The sequence below is a fragment of the Martes martes genome, assembly GCF_963455335.1.
Source record: "Martes martes genome assembly, chromosome: 8".
Classification (NCBI taxonomy): domain Eukaryota; kingdom Metazoa; phylum Chordata; class Mammalia; order Carnivora; family Mustelidae; genus Martes; species Martes martes.
The window spans coordinates 115417521-115440137 of NC_137895.1; the positions used below are offsets into that span (position 1 = coordinate 115417521).

General features: G+C 34.5%; 1 protein-coding gene across 4 annotated transcripts in view; it reads right to left on the reverse strand.

Moving 5' to 3' along the window:
• UPF2 (UPF2 regulator of nonsense mediated mRNA decay) overlaps positions 1–22617 on the reverse strand; it is a gene marked incomplete at its 3' end in the record, with an annotated part of 107977 nt that overhangs the window by 23302 nt on the left and 62058 nt on the right. For 3 of the 4 annotated variants that reach the window (XM_080810481.1, XM_080810482.1, XM_080810483.1), the window contains exons 10-16: positions 18088–18201; positions 15746–15862; positions 14126–14311; positions 11883–12086; positions 10913–11188; positions 8585–8768; positions 2749–2888 (exon numbers count right to left, since the gene is read on the reverse strand). In XM_080810481.1, the coding sequence (XP_080666607.1) occupies positions 2749–2888; positions 8585–8768; positions 10913–11188; positions 11883–12086; positions 14126–14311; positions 15746–15862; positions 18088–18201 (1221 nt within the window). Of the gene's footprint in view, positions 1–2721; positions 2889–8584; positions 8769–10912; positions 11189–11882; positions 12087–14125; positions 14312–15745; positions 15863–18087; positions 18202–22617 lie in introns of all 4 variants that reach the window. The other variant, XR_013967236.1, reaches the window with a different exon arrangement.

A 22617-nucleotide genomic window follows, 5' to 3' on the forward strand; every position in this document is an offset into this window, starting at 1 on the left:
TCCATCTAACTCTGAAAATCAGTAAGTAGTTCAAATTTAACATGGTTAGCAGCTGAAATCAAGAACACTAAATTTATAAAGCACTACAGTGTATAAAGCACCTCAGCTTGGGAGGTGTACGGACATACCCCATTCTGTTTGCTCTATTAAATTTTGAAGAAGGCAGGATAGGATAAGCTTTCATGTCCCCATTTTTATACAGGACAAAAACAATGCTTGGTAAGTTAATCGACCTGCCCAAGGACACACTTGCTTACTAAGCAGAGGAGGTAGACATTCTGATCCCCACACTTCTCCCCATCCTCTCCTGTCAACGTCCCCACCTCCTCTTCTATCAGCCAAATTTCCTTTTCAAACAGAAGACTGGAAATAACCTCAGTGACTTTGCACAAGGACACACACAAAAAGCACACAGTTGCACCATATCTGTGTATTCTTCCATTCCCAACAACACAATTCAGTCTCACTCAGTTCTGTAAGTTTAAAAAGAAGACTACACTAAATCCAGCTTCTTCTCATTATGCTGAGAAATATGTGAATGAGAAATAATACCTAAGAAAAAAAATGAATTATTTAAATGTGTCACAACCTTTTTAGTATACATAACAATTAATTCCAAAAATCCAAAGAATGTATTATAATTTACTAAATAGATAGAGATTTTTAGTGCTTCTAAAATGGAAATATTCTGGGGCGCCTGGGTGGCTCAGTGGGTTAAAACCTCTGCCTTCTGCTCAGATCATGGGCCCAGGGTCCTGGGATCGAGCCCCACATCGGGCTCTCTGCTCAGCAGGGAGCCTGCTTCCTCCTCTCTCTCTGCCTGCCTCTCTGCCTACTTGTGATCTGTCTGTCAAATAAAGAAATAAAATCTTTAAAAATAAATAAACAAATAAATAAAATGGAAATATTCTGGGAATGTAAGAAATGCATTTACTTTTTTCAAATTATTTTATTTTTTTTTTTTTTTTGAGAGAAAGCGAGTGAGAGAGAGAGCGTGAGCTGGGACAGAGGGAGGGGCAGAGGGAGAGGGAGGGGCAGAGGGAGAGGGAGAAGCAGGCTCTCTGCTGAGCAGGGAGACCAACGTGGGGCTTGATCCCAGCACCCTAGGACCATGACCTGGGCCACAGGCAGACACCCAACGGAATGAGCCACTCAGGTGCCCCAAAATGTATTTACTTTTTTAAACATAAGTCTGTAATTCAAAATCAAATTTGCAAGAGATGTTCTTAAATTTGCTTGAAAAAAGTAATCATTTCTTAACACTTAAAAAATATTTCCTATTCAAAAATTAAGCTAAACTAAGTTAAACTGCATAAACTTTTCCTCCTTACCCTTTATTTTTACATTAATCAGGCAAAATAAAATAGATTAACTTTCGAAACTGAAATGCTGAACAAGAATTCCACTGTTCTAATCCCTATTATACATAATAATCTGTGCGATCTGGAAGTGAATGGACCACAAAAGCTGGCTAAGGAAAGCAGGAGGGGCAGCAGAGCACAAGTCACACTGCCTGAATTCAAATACTGGCTCAGCACTTAGTGAGATCTTGGGCAAATTAAACTACCTGTGCCTTATCTTCTCACCTACCTCACAGCATGGTATGAAAAATGGTAATATAAATATTATTACTACTATAATGATAAATTAAATCTTGTACTTACTGCTAAATTATATAAATGCTACACTACAGAAAATTATAATTTTAGCAGAACATTTACTTCATCTTTACTGTTATCTTTAATTTACACAGCTGACATTCAGGAGGAAATATTCGGGCTATTCGGTGCTAGGAATAACTTTGAAAGGCCATATGGAGCCAAGGACCAAGTTGAGGACCAAGAAGAATAAAAGAGCACAATCTGTCTGAAGAGTACACTGTAGCCCTTTCTCAGCTAAAGCTGTAGAATATCTCACACTGCTCTTATGAATCAACCTATTTTCTCTCTTTAAAATGTTTTCCCTGGGCACCTGGGGGGCTCAGTTGGTTAATCTACTGCCTTTGGCTCAGGTCGTGGTCCTGGAGTCCGGGGATGGAGTCCCGCATGGGGCTCCCAGCTCCATGGGGAGTCTGCTTCTCCCTCTGACCTTCTCCAATTCATGCTCTCTCACTCTTTCAAATAAATAAAATCTTTTAAAAAATAAAATAAAATAAAATGTTTTCCTTATACTTGGAGAGCAGCCATGGGAAAGGGTGGTCTTGAGAAGGAGACAAGGCTCATGCAATGCCAAGTGAACACTGTGTTTTTCTACTTAGCAAACACACATGTATCATGTATGATATTTACAACTGCAACTGGAAAAGTAAACAATGGTGAAAAATTATACAACTTGCAAAGTTATAGTTCACTTTTTAAAAAGAGGAAATACATCCCAACTCTTCAGATGAGAAATACAGGAAAATGAGTCACTTTTCAATGACAAAACTACTAAGGATGTTTAATTTATTAGATTCTGTTTATCTAATTAGTGCAGCAGCAAAATCTACTCCAAAAAAATGTTTCTACTAAAAAAATGTCTTATGATCTTCTGGTCAATACTATGATTTTCTTACTTAAAAACCAAATAAACAAACAAAAAAAACCCCTTAATTCCAGGGGTTTTATAACAGACATATACTACTAGTTACAGTTCCTATAATAAAACTAAGGAGGAGATCTTATTTTACAAATTAAAGAAATTTTTGGCTCAAATAATCAAGATACTCTTGTACAGATGTACCTATTGGCTATAAACAAAAGTCATCACCTCTTCTTCTGGTTCATTTACTTCACTTTCATTTCCAGATTGTTCTTCTGTTTCAGCTCCTCCTTCTTCTTCTTCTTCATCCTCTTCAAGGTTTTCTCCTTCTGTCATGGAATCTTTTGAATCTTTGTCATTTACTAGGCCTTGAAATGAGGAGAAAGTGGAATAAAAAACTTTTTATAAAAAGGAGTAAATTTTCAATATTATACCACTTAATTTTTAAGTGAGATAATTTAACAGCCATTTTCTCAGAATAATAAGAATACAATTTAAAATTATTTGAGAAACATTTTACAAACTACAGAGACCTTCATTTCAACAAAAAAGCAGTAACACATTTTATATATATGTATATCTATATGCATATATAAACATAACTGCATATATAAACAAACACATATAAACATATATAATGCATATATAAACACAACATATAAACATATAAACGTATTTTTTTCTTTCAGCTTCTGTTTATCTCCATCTCAGAAGAACACAAAACATACCAGCATATAAAATGCAGCCTTAACCATGTAAGATGAAGCCTCAGCCACACTTTTAAGTGACATTTTAGAATACCTCCAACATCAAAGATATAAAATTAAGTTGCCTTCATAGAGAAGTCATTTGGCTATCAATCTGAATGTCTGCACATTAAGACTAAGGGAAGGAGGCAAAGTTGTGTCACCAAAGGGCTTAATTTTTTTCTTCAGTATTGGCATTCTCCTCCTCAGAGAACCCTGGCTTGAATTTGCTTCCACAGCTCAAGGCCTAGTCAATTCTTAATTAACATCTGAATTCCAAACCACTCTCTCTATTTGCAAGATGCCTCATCTGATCTGACTTTCTGCTGCTCTCTCGTGAGCCTTCTCTGGTAGCTGGGCCTCTTTGTCACAAAGCATACTATTTTGGACTCCTGCTCATCCGATACTCTTCTCAATAGAGAATATCCTTCAAAGTACACTTTCAAGTCCTTCCTGTACATTCCCTAAGTTCAGTCTAAATTTTATTTTCTGCATAAATTCAGTGAGTACCTCAACCTATTACTCTTCCTACTTGCTCCTAAAGCACTTGGAGAATTTCTCATAGCACTTTACATTTAAGGATACACCATTACAATGTTTGTTTTTTTTCTAATGATTTCGTAACTGTTATATCAGATTATAAGGCCCTTGAAGACAAAGACTAATTGTGTTAAGAACAACACAATTGTTCTTAACAATTCTTAACAATTCTTTGTTAAGACAAAGAATTGTTTTATATATTCAAAACTTATCATAGGCCATATATTGATAAATACACACTAGGTGTTTAGTAAATATTTGTTTATCCAGACTCTTAGATGATTAGGGCAGAAAGAAACTTTAGCAATCATATAATGATTTAACTCTTTCATTTTATGAGGAATACTGAAGTCCAAAGAATATGAATAACCTATCCAATAGGAGTAAAAAATTATTCCAGTCTTAAGTTCAAGAAATTAACCAAGAAGTAACAAAAACATGAAAGTACAAGGTGATTAAAGTAGGTAACTGAAGTCTGAAAATTTTTAAAAATAATACTGAGAAAAGAAGAGAAGCTTCAGAATGAGAATCCATTAACTTAAAATTTCTGTCACTTATTAGTTTTCAAACACAAATACAGATTTTATACAGAAACATTTTATTTATTTACTTATTTATATATAGGCACTTTAAGAGCAGAATATTGGACTGTTATTTAAGCTATCAAAGCCAAAAAATTTAGTCACAACTGTCTAAATCTAAACATTCTGAGTAAAAAATATCACAGTGCTGATAAACTCATAGCATGAGCTGTCCTTACACCTTTTTTCTATCCACCTAAAACATGCATAGTGGGAAGAACTATAATGTAGAAGTTGCTTTGTTTTGACAGTCATACTTCTAATTTGTAAGGAAGACACATACTATTTCTAACACATTTTCATTTGCATTGCAGGATACTTTCAAAAACAATTTATAAACACATCTGCATTTGCTAAACAGTATAATAACTATCTAGCTATTGATCCCTAGAACACTGTCAATCTTAAACAATGGAGATAAAAATGTACACCCACAGGATATAGGGTTAAAAAATTCAAACAACAAAATGCTTCTTGGTGCCTCACTTCTCCTGCTCATAACAGAGAAAGTAATAATACTTCCGTTCAGACTGCTTTAAATTTTATTTTTCTGCTTACGAGAGATGTTGAGCATTTCCTCCCATACTTAATATGTCAGAGAGAGCAGTGTTTGAATTCTGGCTTGGCAGGTTAACCCAGTGTTTTGATTTGTCAAATATAACTAACATTACCTTCCTGTGTCACTCTGGCATCAGACAGTACTCAATAAAACAGCAACCACCCCCCCCATGTGATTATGTCATGTCCATTTATCTATCGGGATATTCTATTTTATTACCAATTTGCCTTTGCTCTTTTTATAAGTGAAACTAACCTGGCATGGAGACTATTTTCACTTTAATTTTATTTTTGTACTGTATAAAAGCTTTAAACAACCCAATCTGTTGCCATGTATATGCTTTCTTCTACTGTTTTAGAATTTGGGAAAATTAACGCCTCTTCAAATATTTGATAATCAGATCTATTTTTAAAAATTAATAGTTGTTTTTTTTTTAAGATTTTGTTTATTTATTTGACAGGCAGAGATCACAAGTAGGCAGAAAGGCAGGCAGAGAGAGAGGAGGAAGCAGGCTCCCCGCTAAGCAGAGAGCCCGATGTGGGGCTTGATCCCAGGACCCTGGGATCAAGACCTGAGCAGAAGGATAGAAGCTTTAACCCACTGAGCCACCCAGGTGCCCCCCAAATTAATAGTTTTTTTAAAAAAAGATTTTATTTGTCAGAGAGAGAAGAGAGCACGCACAAGCAGGGGGAGCAGCAGGTAGAGGGAGAAGCAGGCTCCCTGCTAAGCAAGGAGCCCAATGTGGGACTCAAGCAAGGAGCCCAATGTGGGACTCAATCCCAGGACCATGACCTGAGTCAAAGGCAGATGCTTAACTGAGCCACCCAGGTGTCCCTAAAAATATTTAACTCCTTAATCCATCTGCAGTTTGATAGGATGTGGCTCTGTATCAACTTTCCTCCAAAATGCTGACCTGCTGCCCTTATCCTATTCTTAAGATTCCTAGTTCATTATATATAAATTATTTTGTATTTAATTGGGGGGTGCTTCTAGGCCTTTTATTCTGTTCTACTGATTTTATTACTAATTCGTGAAATACACTGCTGGCTTTATAATTTATTCATGTGGCTTCTTTCTTTTTCACTTCTATTTCCCTCATTTCTGTTCCTTATATGATGATACAATCTAGAAGTTCCAAAACGAGATTAAATTATATTGCCTATAACCATTTTGGTTTTGTTCTTAAATTTAAAGAGAATGTTTTAGCCAGTAATTCTAAGTCTATACTGAGAAAACCAAGATACACATAAATATCACATAAAAATGTTATTTATAGTAATGTAAAATTGGAAATAACCTAAGTGCCATGCAATAGGATTAAATAAATTATGGCACATTCACACAAAGGAATACAGCCAATTAAGAATTAGAAAAATATTTCATATCAGGAAGAAATTTCCTAATATATTCGGTAGAAAAAATCTAGTTATAAAACTGCAAACGTGAAAAAATTTTAAAGGACGAGAACATATACCAAAACATGTTAACACGTGATTATTCTTGTGTATGGAACATGATTTTTGTTTTCTTGGTATTTTTCTCATTTTTTGCCACAAACAAGTACTACTTTTTTTTTTTTTTTAAGATGTATATATTTATTTTAGAGAAAGAGAGAGTGGAGGGGCAGAGGGAGAGAGAGTGAAACCTCAAGCAGACTCTGTGCTGAGTGCAGAGCCTGATGTGAGGCACAATCCCACAACCCTGAGAGTATGACCTAAGCCAAAATCCAGTCAGCCATTTAAATGATGGAGCCACCCAGGTGCTCCAAACAAGCACTACTTTGAATAATATAAACATGACTTTCAAAATAAAAAGGAACTTTATAGCTCTTTAGCATTGGGCTATTATAAAGTTAAAATAATAATGAATTTACAAAGTGCTTGAAAACAAACAAAAAAAACTACCAAAGGCAAGATATGGAAATAGAGTAATATAAACTGTTCCTGTACATCTTCTTCCTGATACTTAGATTCTAAAACAGGAGGAAAATGGGACAACTTGAGAGCATACTGATTCTAGTTGCCATCATCTTTAGAGTTTGGTCCACAAATGGTGGCCTGTGTTTTTCTTCCCATATTCTAAACAAGAACAGACCCCCTCAAAAGAAGCCTGAGATCCTTTAACTTAACCCTTTGCTCTATAAAAAGGATAAAGTACACCATACCCTTTACTGCTACCAAACTAGGTGTCAAACTAGTGTTACCTGATGCCCACTACACAGAATGTACCATCTGTAAAAGTTTTGGGGAAACAAGGCTAAGACTTAACTATATCAAAGCATTTGAAGTAGGGGCACCTGGGTGGCTCAGTCCGTTAAGCCTCTGCCCTTAATCTCAGGTCATAATCTCAGGATCCTGGGACTGAGCCCTGTGTTGGGCTCCCTGCTCAACAGGGAGTTTGCTTCTGCCTCTCCTCCTGCCCTCCCCCACCTTCTTGTGCTCTCTCTCAAATAAATAAATAAAATCTTTAAAATAAAAAATTCTTAAAAAGCATTTGAAGTAAATGAAATAATCAAGAGAAGTGAGTACTCTGCCTGAAATGGTCACTTTATACAACTGGAAATCTGAAAAGGAAAAAAAAAAAGTAGTTAACTGGGGACAAAGTTCAAAGAACAAAGGAATCACATATGCTCTTCTGGGTGGAGTGGTAGAAAAGTGAACAGCTGCACAATCAGTAGCACTTTAAAAATACCGCTCAAATAGTTAACAGGAATCATATTCTCCAGAGGATGGACCCTTGAAGAAAGAAATTAAAATGCTGGATATAATATGAAAAAAATAGTTTTAGAGGAAAAAAGTCACAAATGCCTTTGCCATGAAAGGAAGTACTTTAGATATGCAACATAGTAAATTTATGCAGTTAGCATAAATGGTGAAGCTTAAGGATCCCCTAATGACAGACATATGGGTACCAAGTGCTGGCAGTAAATAAAACATTAGCTTAACAGCCTAAAAACGTGTCACTTTGAAATGACTACAATAAAACATGCTAACATGCTCAGAACTATTAGCAAGCAAACCGGATTGGTAAGGCTGCACCTCATTCCAGTTATTTCCACTGACAAAGTTTGTCAGCACCTAGTCCCTTGTGGGAGCTGTTCAAGGGCTAACTCTTCTTCAAGAACAGTCTCAGAAGAATGTTGAGAAAGTAAACAGACCAATTGTCCTATAGCGCATAGTTCTCACATTTTCTCTAGTCCTAAGAAACAGAGATTAACTCTCCCAAGTAAGGTCTGAAATTCCACAAGGTAGTTCCAAAACTTCTGATACTTCCCCTACAGTGTCTGTCTGCACTATGTTAGAAGATAATGCTTGTTGAAAATATATACTGTATACGTAAGAGATGCTTTCATCAAAAGTGTTTTGTATTAGCAGTAAAAATTCTACTAATTAAGAGAGACTGACAGGAAGTGTTTTTCCATCACTATCCTTTCCTTTCATGACTATTCTCCTCCAAATTGGGATTATTTAATGAAATCAAGAAGTATGTCACCCAGGTCTTACCCAACACTATTATATAACACTCAACATTGAAAACAGAAAGTATACAAAAGCAAACACTGATAATAATATAAAGCAAATTCTAGAAACAATCTGCCAAACATCATCTTCATTTTCTCTCTGTAACTAATTGCTTACCTAGTTTTATTAAGAATTCTCGTTCCAAGTCGTGTACCTGCCTGATGGATTCTTCCAGAGAGTTACAGAGTTTGATCTTTGGTCTTAGCAGTTCTAGTGTATCACTGATCATGTAATCTATGTCAATAGGAAATGGATGGTCTTTTGTCCAAACCTCCAAACTTTTCTTCCACCAAACATAACGCTGATAACAAATGAAAAATAAGTTTAGCTATAGGAAATTAAAGAACAAAAATATTTTAAAATGATAATCTATATTGTGATATTACCTAGTTAAAATAACTAAACTAAAGAGTTGTACAAAACACCTACCATTTTTATTAATGGTCAACAGTAATAACCCTAGTCCACTTTCTAAGCCATTTGGTGATTTTAATTTTTTTTTTATTACAACTGTCAAAAATCCTTTCTAAAGGCAAGGAAAAATCGTCAATAAAATATCAAATAAATTTCTAGGTACTGAAACAAGGCAGAAACCCCACTCCCAAACTCCAAACAGGGTTTAAATATTTATTTTACAAAACAATAAAACCAAATTCAAAGCCATAGTTTTGATACGTTTTTATTATTTTCTCTATGCTACTTGCTTTGATTTTTAAACAGGTCAATTAAAGTATCTGAAGATACAAAAAAAAAAAAGTATCTGAAGATACACTTTTTGAAATATATAAAAACCATTAACCCACAAGCATTTATTGGACAGCTACTGTGTCATATATGATGCTGTTCAGAGATCTTCCCTCGCTTCTCCTAGCCTGATTCCTTCATTCTATTTTCTACTTTGTAATTCATAAGTTTAACTAAAAAGCACAACCCAAGAATTTGCTTATATACAAAAGGGTATCCTTCTGGGTGCTTTCTCCTCTCCAATTTGTTCTAGGTCCTTGCTACTGACATGTGGACTTCAACTGGGAGCTTGTTAGAAATGCAGACTCTTGGGCCCCCACCCTAGACCAAATGAATCACAATCTGCATTTTAATAATATCTCCAGGTGGCGCATATGTACATTAAAGTTTAGAAGCAGCGCTGCGAAGGTCCTTTCCATCTGGCCTTCCCATACTTAACTGTACATGTACATTCTCTGACCTAGAACACACTGCCCTCATCCCCCAGGCCTCACTCACTCCTTACTCCCAATTCCCCAGGTATATCCTGCTACACATTTCTGCTTGTTACTCAAAAACTCATCTTGTCTCTTTCTGCTCCTGGATAGTTCTGAGTGGCTTTTTTCTCTCAGTCTGGGATTTCAGAGTGAATGCAAATAAGGACACTCTTCTGAAAGAGAGTTTACTTTTGATGCTGAGAGTTACAACTGACATTTTGCCACAAACGTTTGGTTTTGATACAGTCTCCAACGTAAGATAGTCCTTGCATACAACTGGCAATCTGACTCTCAAATCTGTAGAATTTTCCTCCCCATTTCTTCTTATCAAGTCAGAAAACAAGCGAGTAACAAGTTGTCCTCTACTGCATAGGTACGGTGACAGAACAAAGTTATCTGCTCTTCCCCCAGAGCATTTGCCCCCATTTAACAGCAGCCACTACGTGGATATATTTCTGATACTTCAAAAGTCGTAATCTTAAATTTATTTTCTTGACCAAAATAAGTGAAGAAAACACTAACAAGAGATTATATACACTAGAATGATCATATATAACTGAATGGTGCTTTTAGTACTTTATTTTAGTAACACCTGGAAAATTCAATAGTGAGTAGTTAAACCTAAACCTAAGTTAACTTTTGGAACACCAACCTTATAGAAGTTGTAGAACTGTCTCCATACTTGTTTCTGAATTTAATTTATATTATACTTAGTCTAAAATTTAAGTTTATATAATTAACTGATATTAAGATAGAGAAGCACAACTCAAGAATTACCATGAATGAACAAATATTTTATCTTGTGTTGAGAAGAGCATATTTTCCCAAAAATGATAGAAGTGAAATCATTTAGAAACAAGAATTTTAGATATAATATCAGAACACAGATGAGTTGAAAATGTTATCAGATGTACAAAAATTCATAAATTAACCATACTAAAACAATAATCCATAAATTATACCAAATTTATAAACCATACCAAAATAATTCCCCAATAATCATTGTTAATCATAAAAACGACAATGCAAATAGAATGTTTATATAGTAGAATTCTTTTCATCACATATGTTTAATCTCTAAAACATCCTTGCAGGAAGAAAAAAAATGTAATCTAATGATGAACACATCTTATATGTGATATATGAATGCTGTGTTTCTTCTTAATATTTCTGTAACACAAGCAAAGCATTAAATGATGCCAAACTGCATATTTAGTTTACATACCTGAAAGTATACAAGGAAGCAATCAAGTTTTCGTTTACTGGAACCTCTGTCAAAGTACTGGCCACAGGTATCCAAAATAGTGCACACTAGTCTAATTCTGAAAAGGTGTTCAGGAGGATCTAGCGAACTTGGAGAGCCATCTGGGTTAACACCAAATGAAGTAAAAGAATAAAGAGTTCTAAAAATAACAGCTGATTCCACCATTCGATAATTATAAAGTTCCCCTAAGAACTTGGCACTGCTGATACGTCTCTGATTAAATTTAGGCTGGTTAACCTAAAGGGAAAAAAAAACACAGATTTCCATTAAAGAACAGTAATATGTTGAAAAGAGGTAAAATTCTCCTCTGTCACTTGATAATACCAATTACTGAAAGAACACTTAACAGAGGGGGGGAAAAATGGGTCCTTTCCTTATTATCTAGTAAAGTGATCACTTCTGCATATCCTTTTTAAGAAATGGCCATCTTTAAAATGTTTTACTAAAAAGAATATTAAAATTTAGTATTAAGTTATCATTAACTAAGTTGATGATACAGTTATGTAATTCTCCCTATCAGCCTCCCCCATAACTTATTTTTCTGTAATCCATGAATTAAGGAAATGACAAGACAACAGAAAGAGGAAACAGTCTATAGAAATTCTTACCAAAAGATTACCAATTCACCTAATTAAGAGATTTATAGGTTCCTATAACCTGAGTTCTAGTGCCCTAGAAATAATTAAAATCTATTATACTCTTCCAAAATAAGCCTAACTGAACTTGAGAAAAAGCAGCAAAAAACTCTCCGGCACTAGCCTGAAAGATGACTAGGAAATCTGAGACAACAGTAACTTTAAAAAAACAGTAAATTGACATCACAAGGGAAAAGAAAGGTTTCCAAATTACTCTTTTTAATAATCGGATTTAAAAGTTGTTTAAATTCTCCACAAACTCCCAATCTGATGACTTCAAGGAAAGTCCTTATTACCTCCATTCCTAATCGGATATCTTCTAAAACTCCATCCACAACATGGATTCCAACATCTTCTTGGTAGAGGACCAGTCCTGCTAAGAGGTTGGCTACACAATGAATACTATTATATTTCACATTCCAGATATTTATCATACAACAAATAACATAGTCTTTCACTTCTTGGTCCTGCCAGGGCAACTTTCGCATCTGTCTCAAAACCTACACGGAAAGAATTTTGTTTCAATTACTAAGATATGTACATAATACTCCAATATACCCAATAATATACATATTTTGATTCTGCAGTCATTTAACTTTTGAAATAAAAAATACTTTAGAGATCCTCTACCAGCTTCTTAACTTTAGAGACAGAAAAGTGAAATATTTCTAATTATTGGCAAAATTTATTCACATTTGCCCTACATCTCTTCATGATGCCCCTAAAATTTCCTAGAGTTTCCAGATCTTCAATCAGGATAATAGTATATACCCATAATACCAGTCACTAAAAACACATACCCAAGGTTTACCAAAAATAGTATTTTCTTTTGCATATCACTAATGTAAATAATCTCAGGTACTTTTTGTAAATCAAAAATTTCCAGTACATAAATAAACCCAAGATCAATGGGTTAAAAGATCACTTGATATGGAGGATACAACATTATACAAAACTAACATTATACAGCATCCTGTTTCCTCAAGTGTAAAGAGGGATAGTAACAGCACTTACTCCACAGTCTATTGTTAAGGATTAGACAAGTTAAAATATGTGAGGCACATAGAACTGTCTGACTCGTTATAAGTACGACAGAAAAGTCAGCCATTACTATTTCAAAAACTCTACTGGTAATGAGATGGTGAGCAGAGCTCTACCTATAATCAAGTTCCTCCCATTTTTATTCTGGAAAAAAAAAAGAAAAAGTAAAAAAAAGATACTAATGGCAGATTGCAAAGCCATCTCTATAGCCACCACCCATCTTTTTTTTTTTTTTTTAAAGATTTTATTTATTTATTTGAGAGAGACAGAAAGAGAAGCAGCAGCCGGGAGAGGCAGAGGGAGAAAGAGAAGCAGACTCCCCACTGAGTGGGGAGCACAATGTGGGACTTGATCCCAGAACCCTGGGATCATGACCTGAGCTGAAGGCAGATGCTTAACCAACTGAGCCATTAAGGCACTGTAGCCACCATCCATCTTTCAAGCCACTTAATATGTTCTCAAATCAGCTTCAGTGGAAATATTAATGTTGTCTCAACCACAGAGCAACCTATATTTTTAAACTTATAGCTAATTCTAAAATAGCTTTCAAATTGCTTGTTGTTTGAAACAACTACTATCTGTGATTCTCTAAAGTTGAGTCCAATTTCCAAAGTCACATGATCATTGCTCATTACCCGTGTATAACGCATGTATTACTGCACACCTTTTCTTTTCCCCACAGGTTTTCTCTGTGCAACCGCTAATCTGTTTTACTTTTTTTTTTCCTAAAGAGGAAAAAAGTTTACAATGTGTTGTTTCAACTTCAAGAGTTAACCATGAAATGTTCTGTTCAACATATCTTACTTGAAAGTGAAATTTCTAACAAGGTAACTGCAATAATTATGAAAACAGGTCAGCATTTCTTAACCTTTTCTGGAAAATGACCAAAATTATGAAATTTCAGAGGGCCATGGACCTACTAAAGCCCACTCAAGGTTAGGATCCCCTGTACTGAAGCAGAATATTAAAAGTCAAATTCATTATAGAATATCAGAGACAAAGTAGTAATTTCAAATATAAACAGTACCAAAATTAAAATTAGAACAATTACTTCAGAGTAAGAGTCATAAAAGGAAAACAAAACATATATCCCATGTTTTATGTTCATCATATGACTTTCACTTTATGATGACTTGTATAGAAGCAGTCACAATTCAACTTCTGATCTAATCTCAACTCTCCTAAACTTCACTGCCGAAACTTTAACAGCTCTGCTTCAATTTCTCCAGTTACAGAATATGAATAATGCAAGCTGCTTACATTCCTTATCGGTACTTTGTCGAACACTGAAGCAATTTATAAACAAGCTGATCTGGAGAAATTGAAATATATGTCCTGGACTGAAACATTTTAGTGCACAGGCTAGAAGCCAACTGCACTGTTCTTAATACTACAATCACTAGAATGAAAAAGAATTAATTCTGTTGAATATTATATCATCTTAGCACTACTACAAATCTCAAATTGACTATTACTTTGTGATTTCAACAGGATTTACCTTCTCAGTGGTAACTTTGGAGAGATCCTTGTACAAAAGTTTCCGGACATATTCCTGGAGAGGAGGACGTTTCTTTTTCACTGTTTTTTCAGCTGGAGGTGGGTTGCAGTAGTAATATGCATTCTCCACCATTGTAACGTATCTTGCATCGAGGTGCATTGCTTGTTTCTTTCTCATCATTTGCTCCTAAAATAAAATGTCTAAGTCAAAATACTTTCATTCTAATTTTTATTCCTAACCAAATTTCTATTCTCAGTGATAGGATTTCAGGATAAAGGACTAGAAAAAAAAAAAACTAACAAACCCCAATCACTAGGTATTTCTAAGAATGTACTAGCACACTATTATACCAAAATCATGTTTTTAGAACAAATTAGTCCATGACTACTTGGTGTTAGGCCTTAGGCTCTGACACAGCTCTACGAACAAGAAAACTAAAAAAGCACCCCAGGTTTATAAACTTGTCCACAGCTCTGAGCATCAACCCAAGAGGTGGTGATTCAAAACAGATCTAGTCAACCAGTGATAAAAACTCGTTGCCTTTGCTGTAAGAGGGGAAAAGATCCACTGAGCCAATCCAATATCGCCCATACCACCATGACTAGTAAATGTTTTTCCTAGCAAAAATAGAGGATTCAAATATTGTAAATAAATACAAGACATTAAAGCTAGCTCTATCACATTTTTATATACACAGTCTCTTTTAACCTTAAGAGCCTGAGCCAAAAAAACAAGAGCTTTTTCCTTGTTAGGATAAAAATTTGAACTTGGAATGACGTTTAAGTCGTTAATGTGATACAAGCCTACAGAAAATTTGGAAATCAATTCTATTTGATGGCCTCCAGATTAGTATTTTTGTTTATTAGAAATAAATTCTGTTTCTTCATATTAAATATTATTGGCAGAGAGTATTCAAGCTCACAACTGGATTCTAAAAAAAATAAGTTATCTAAAGAAAATGATACAATCAAGACTTTTGTAACAGTAACACTAATGTAATGACAGTCTATGCCCAGGGATTCCTAAACCTGAGCTCTTTTTAACACTAACACCAATATTCCCTCTGCCATCACACTTCCCATCCTCCCAAGTCTGCAAGGGAATGCATGGATATTATCAATAAGCATAAGAACTTAATTGCTTTATAAACTTGATGGCCATTTCAGCATCCTACTAGCTTAAGAAATAGCTTCTACCCCAAGTTAATTTTTCAAGCTTATAGTTTTTAATTTTTAAATTAAATTTTATATTTTTAAGCTTATAATTTATATGCTTATGGCACATAAACAACAGCTTCTTTAAACATTCAAGAACATCCATAAAAAACGGCTCTAACACAACAGTATCACCAGTACTTGCTCATTTGCATCATTTATCAAAAGGTATTTGGGGTTGAACTTAATCTTCCTTTACCATACAGTGAACTCACTGGCAGACAAGTGCGGAAAATTCCTACAACTCTCCTGGAATGGCCACAGCACATAAATATGGGAGGTTCTAGTTTAAACAGAAATGTTTCTTTTTATATAGCAGACCAAGATCATAGGCACTGGTCAGTATTTCTTACCCCTGAAGTAAATCAAGAACCTCAAGCTCTTGCTAGGATCCTCAAGCCCTTACCAAAAGTACACTGGTCCTCAGGTGTGATTCTGGTGATCTGAAAAGAAATCTTCCACAGGTTTCTAGTAGAGTACATGCCATTTCAATATGGTGATGGGAAAAGTCTGATAGAAGCATCTGTAATAACAATGATGATGAGAAAACACAAAAGACAACACTTCAATCCTGTTAAAGAAAATACAGATCTAATGTGTATAACAACTTCAGAAATGCCAACTGTGAAAAACAAAAGCTAGTCTACTTTGGCTTAACAAGCTTCACTGATGAGTATCTTGTGTTCAGTCACAAAAATTTTATATAAAATCTTCAATATACTTAATGCCTTTTCTTTCAGATACGAAAACTAGTATCAAAGCCTTTTGTATATAATGACTATTAGATGCTATGTATTTAAACACCTGTGACATACACAACACAACTAACATTTTCTAAATCACTTTGTTGTTTTTGGTTTATGGGACATTCACTTGTAAAATTCTGACCACAACAGGCACACTGTATGAAATTTAGAAACATAACACATTACCATAGCATTTCAGTATTTATCCTCTTAATCTTTCTCTATGCACATTTTCTAAACCAAAACAGATTCAAACATATCACATTATTTAATAACTTGGTGTTTTTTAGCTAATATGACTATATTGCTGAGTCCTTATTTATCCTTCTATGGCATGATTTAAAAGAGGCATATTATTGCATAATATGAACTACACTAAAACCTAAGTAATTCTTACTTATTGGATATTGAAATTGTTTACAATTTCTTGCTACTTAAACAACTGTGGGACAAATATCCTTGTAGATAAATTTGTACATTTATTATTTCCTTAAAGCAAACATATAGAAATGGAATTTCTAGGTCAAAGAAATGTATACCCTTCCTATGTATCTGTAATAATTACTCTAAAGAAATATACTAACGTTTAAATTGTTCCATGGTATGATTCCCTTCAAATACAGCATTGAGAAATCTTTCACAATCGTTTTTAAAATGCTGTCCAGAGATTCCCTAAATGTACTCTGCTGTCTTCTGAGATGCCCCAAGTAGACTTAGGAAACTTAACCCCTTAAATATTTACAATGACTATTAATATTTTAAACACTCTTAAGAAATCAAGCAATAAAGAAACTTGATAAATTTGTTTAACTTGGGGTTTTCCAAATGTACTTGAATCCATGAGACCCACTTTGTGTAATATACCTAACAACCTAAGGAAATCAATTTGATACAAAATCTGTCATTGTCTATCATGATCAATTCAAATTTGAGAATTATTCCATCTCTGCTGCATCAGCTTTACCACATATAATTACTTACTAATTTCTAGCTTAATTCCATTGTGGACAGAAAACATAATCGAGTAATTTCAGTCTTTTCTAATTTGCTGCGATTTTTGTTGTTGTTAGTTATGGTAAATGATCCACGTACACCTGAAGAGATTTTAAGTTCTGATGCTGCTGGGTATAGTGTCCATTAGATCCAGGTTGTTAACTGTACTGTTCAGTTCTGTATACACATACTAATTTCGTCTCCCTCTTCTTTTAGTTAGTGAAAGGTGTTTCAAAGTCTCGCACCATGACCGTGGATTTGTTTACTCCTTTCCTTGTTGACTTTTGCTTTATATATTTTTAAGGTCCCTTACTGGATTCATACTGATTCAGGAAGGTAATAGTTTCCTGCTAAAACTAGCTCTTCGTCATTATGAATTGTCCTTCTTTATTTACAATAAATGCTTTGTACCTTAATTGCTTGATGATAATGAAAACAGGTGTATTTTCTTTTTTAAGATTTATTTATTTATTTCAGATAGAGAGTGAGCGAGCAAGTGAGCATGAGTGACAGGGGATGAGAGAGGATGTCAGACTTTGTACTGAGCATGGGGCTCGATCCCATGACCCTGAGATCATCACCTGAAGTGAAACCAAAAGTTGGATGCTCAACCAACTGCACCAAATAGGCGCCCCAAAACCAAGTGATTTTTAGTCAGTTCTTCCACAGTATACTCCCCTCACCTTTTTATGTTAGGCAGCCTACAGTGTTTTATTTATTTATTTATTTACTTACTTATTTTACAGTGTTGTTTTAATAAAGTCTTACATTCTTCAGGCTTTTACTTCATGATTTTGTCCCATTACATTTCATGTAATTACTGTGATACCTGTATTTCTATCTACCATACTATTATTTATTTTTGGCTCTGCTCATCTATTTAAAGTTCTTTTTTACTCTTTTCTTGTCCTCCGTATTAAACAAATATTCCTTACTTATTTCATTTTTTTCCAGCATTTATAACTAAAACTTTGTCTACTAAAAACAACTCAAATAATGCAGCACTAACCTTTAAACAATGTAATGTATCATTTTTTGTGAACATCTTAAATTTAGTTAATTCTCCAATAAAACGAACAGTTTTGTTCTTTGTTTCAATATTGATCTGGTCCTTTTTTCGTACCTACAAATTAAAAGAAAAGAGACATTAGCTTAGAGAATTAACATTTTGAAATCTCTGATAAGAAATGTAATTTTAATAAGATTGCATTCACCCCAAATATTTTAAATAAATCTGCATAAATTTCTTGCTATTCAAATTACTTTAAGTTAAGGCAAAGTAAGCTCTGTGGAACACGAGTGCTGGGATATGATTTGCAAACAGTTCCATGGTCAAATAATTTTGGGAAATGATACACTTTATTGGGCTTAAATAGATTCTCAAATAAAGAAGCCTGTTTAAGAGCCTGTTTAACCTAATTTAATTCATTTATTTAACAACATAAAGCTCCTTTTGAGATGCTAGTAATTACAAGTTAACATCTCACTAATATTATAAGGAACACACTTTACGAAATGCTGCTTTAAAAATAATAAGTACCAAGAGCTTACTTAAGCAAAAATATTAGCAAGGCTTAGTGTATTATACTTATGAACTACAGTATGCATTTTCTATCATAAATTCATTACAGTGAAATTTTTGATATAATCACTATTCTTTTTTTATCATCAGTCATAGCTGTATATCAAATTTCAAACCCTTTGCAAATATAAGCCTTCTAACTTAGGCGCAGGTTTCAAAAAATATTCAGCATAACAAAATCCTATTACAGTAGTACAAAGCAAACGTATGTCAAGATAAATGTAAATGGATTACATTCATCAGCAAACAGACTAACAGCAAACAGTCTAAAAATCTTTTATGTGAACAACAGTGACAACAACATGGTGGTGTCTCGAACTAGTTTAATGTACTTTTTCAGAATCCTCTCCTGTCTTATTCAGTTGTTCAAAATGGTGGTGCTTTGAACCAGTTTAGTGTTTTCTTTTCCAGATTACTATCCTATCTTATTTGTTCCACGTAACAACATTCTGAGAAAGGAACAATAGGTTATAATCTGATTTAATAATTTAACAACAAAACAACACAAAGCTCTCAAATGACTTGATGAAAGATCAGTACTAAAATCCCAGTTTCCTATTACTTGAGAATTCCACTACCTTAGTATGTGCAGGGTTTTAAAATAAGGCCTTACCAGCAGCTAGACGATTAATGACAGTCATTTATATAAATACTAAACTTCTACATACTCAAGGAGCTAACACTTGGATTGAATCTATCGTCTTCATTTTTAAGGACCTACTTTCTATAGGAAGCAGAAATAGGTGTTAAGATTTTTTAGCTCTTCAGGGATAATTTTTAAACAAAACTAAGTTTACTCATTTAAAACATCAGAGCAAACTAGAAGTTCACTATAAGCATTTATTAAAGCATCAATAAAACTGCATCGATTAAAAATAAAATCACAGAATTCAACTTAGAGAACTTTAACCTTGACTGTTTCAGCAATTCAGAAAAGAGCACAGCTTTCATAAAGATCCTTTCACAAATAAATGTTTGTTAAGTACTATGTATGAAAAGCTCCTCGTACTGATTCATCAGTTTTTTTGTTCTGTTTTGTTTTTTAAGATTTTATTTGACAGACAGAGATCACAAGTGGGCAGAGAGGCAGGCAGGGGTTGGGGGGACAGGCTCCCTGCTGAGCAGAGAGCCCAATGCAGGATTTGATCCCAGGACCCTGAGATCATGACCTGAGTTGAAGGCTTAACTAGCTTAACCCACTGAGCCACCGAGGTGCCCCTGATTTATCTTATTTTATGAATTCTTAGGATACACTGAGAGTATGGATTCTGGACCAGACTTGCTGAGTTTAAATTCCAGCTCTATCATTTACTAGCTGTTACTTAAACTCTGCCTCGATCTCCTCGTCTTTAAAATGGAACTAATAAAAGTAACCTACCTCAAAGTTGTTGTCTTAAGTCAACTGATACATGTAAAGCACACAAAATAGTGCCTGGCGCTAGGAAGAGTTCAATAAATATTAGCTACTACTAATTTTATTCATCTTTGTATATTTGTATCACTATTATGTGGACACAAAATAACTGTTTATGGAGTGAACAAATAAATGAAAACGCTTAATGTTTATGGAATATCACAGGGACAAAAAAGAGCAAATAATCTATAGTCAGAAATCTGAGCCCCTTTCAGTCATTCTACACCATTCTGGGGATATATAATCTTGGGTAATTCACACAAATTTCCTCAACCACTGGCTCGCCTAGTAAAATATAGATAAAAATAAGGATGGTGATGATGATAGAGGCAGTGGTGGTATTAACGACAGCTATGCTTCACTTGATTTCTAAGCAACTGGTTTACAGAACAAAATATTATACCCACTTCAAAATGGTATAAGAGATGTTTTAAATGATGGCAAAATGCATCTCAGTGAGAAATAAAGAATGGAAAATTAAATACTATAAATTCATCTCCCCCCAGAAAAAAACTACAGAGGAAAAAGAGGTAAAGAAAATATACAAAAAGATTAATAGGTTTGCTTTTAGGGCGCCTGGGTGGCTCAGTGGGTTAGAGCCCCTGCCTTCGGCTCAGGTCATGATCCCAGGGTCCTGGGATCGAGTACCGCATCGGGCTCTCTGCTCAGCAGGGAGCCTGCTTCCCTCTCTCTCTCTCTGCCTGCCTCTCTGTCTACTGTGATCTCTCTCTGTCAAATAAATAAATAAAATCTTTAAAAAAAAAATAAAAATCTCTTTGGGTGACTCTGCTTGTACAAGCTCTTAGTAACTGCTGTGGAACATTATACAATTTTAGGTATTACTGAGCATTATAACTTTCAAAACAAGTAACATAGTGTACCATCTACAATTATTCTTAAATATTATTGAGGGTAAGGAAGTACAATCTAAGTAACATGACAAAACTGTAGAATTTTTAAATGAATTGTGAAAAATCAATTCTACCTCATTCCCTCATTTTCAGATGAAAAAAATGAAGGCTTTTTAAAAGACTATAACTTATAAAAAAGACTGACTTATTCTGACTATTCATTATTTTCTAGTCTCATTTGTTGACTCCTTATGATCAAAAAGGTATGTCCAAACATTTCGGCAGAAGTAAATAAACTAACAATGTAAAATTTTCTATATATTGGGGCACCTGGGTGGCTCAGTAGTTAAGTGTCTGCCTTCGGCTCAGGTCACAATCCCAGGGGTCCTGGGATCAAGCTCCACATCAGGCTCCCTGCTCAGCAGGAAGCCTGCTTCTCCCTCTCCCACTCCCCCTGCTTATGTTCCCTTTCTCCTCTCTCTCTCTGCTTCAAATAAATAAACTTTAAAAAAACTTTAAAAAATTTTTTTCTATGTATTTCTAGTTCAATGTCTCTTACAGAATTTTACTCACATAATCAATCTTACTTAGCAAAGATGTTGCTTACAACTCATTTATTAATGACAGCTAAAACTGAGATCAACTGAGTAACTAAATTCCTAAGCATTAATAAAAACTCTTTGGATACATCAACATATAAAAATTAAGGCTTTCCGAGGCCTATCTAGGAAGACCCTCCTCCCCAAACTGGTCCTTCTATAACTTCACCCAAATAGACATGATACGTTGTCCTCTATAATTTGCTCATTTTGTTCTACATAAACTTTATTCATTTAATTATTCTAATTTTTTGGAAAATCTACTATACACTAGACACTAAGAAGGCACTAAGTCTATAAACAAATAAACTTGCCTTCAAGGTTTATTTTGTGCTGTGGACCACTGATCTCCAGGGTAAGGTAGGTTAAGACTCTTGATCTACTAGAGTGTCTGAAAAAAAGTCTTGAAACTTCTGTTTATGTTTTGATCTCACACTCTTCAATTTACTTTTATTTTATAAATTTACATAAAATATTTCATACAACTGCAAATATATACAATTCATATGTAAGTATGCCAAACTGGGATATGTGGTCAATCTATTTTACCACTAGAGAGATTTGATTTAAAAAGCTGAAAGACTGCTAATTTTAAAAATGTCAGTCAGGGGCACCTGGGTGGCTCAGTGGCTTAAGCCTCTGCCTTCAGCTCAGGTCATGATCTCAGGATCCTGGGATCGAGTCCCGCATCGGGCTCTCTGCTCCGTAAGGAGCCTGCTTCCTTCTCTTTCTCTCTCTGCCTGCCTCTCTGCCTACTTGTGATCTCTGTCAAATAAATAAATAAAATCTTTAAAAAAAAAAAAGGTCAGTCTGATATGCTTATATTTAAATAAAAGCTGTCCCTTCACTGTAAAGTAGGCTCTGCTGAAAATTTGGAGAGCATGGAAAATTAGAATGGAAAAAAATATTTTATTTCTTATTGCCCCACTATTCAAAGACAGCCACTGCTAACATATTGATATGTAATTCTTTTCTTTCTTTATGTTCCAAGCATTTTAACATAACTAGAAATTTATTCTGTGTAAGATTTTACAGCTTGCTTTTTTTTTTCCACCAAAAGAAGCACTTTCTGTATGTTACAAAAATTTTTTAG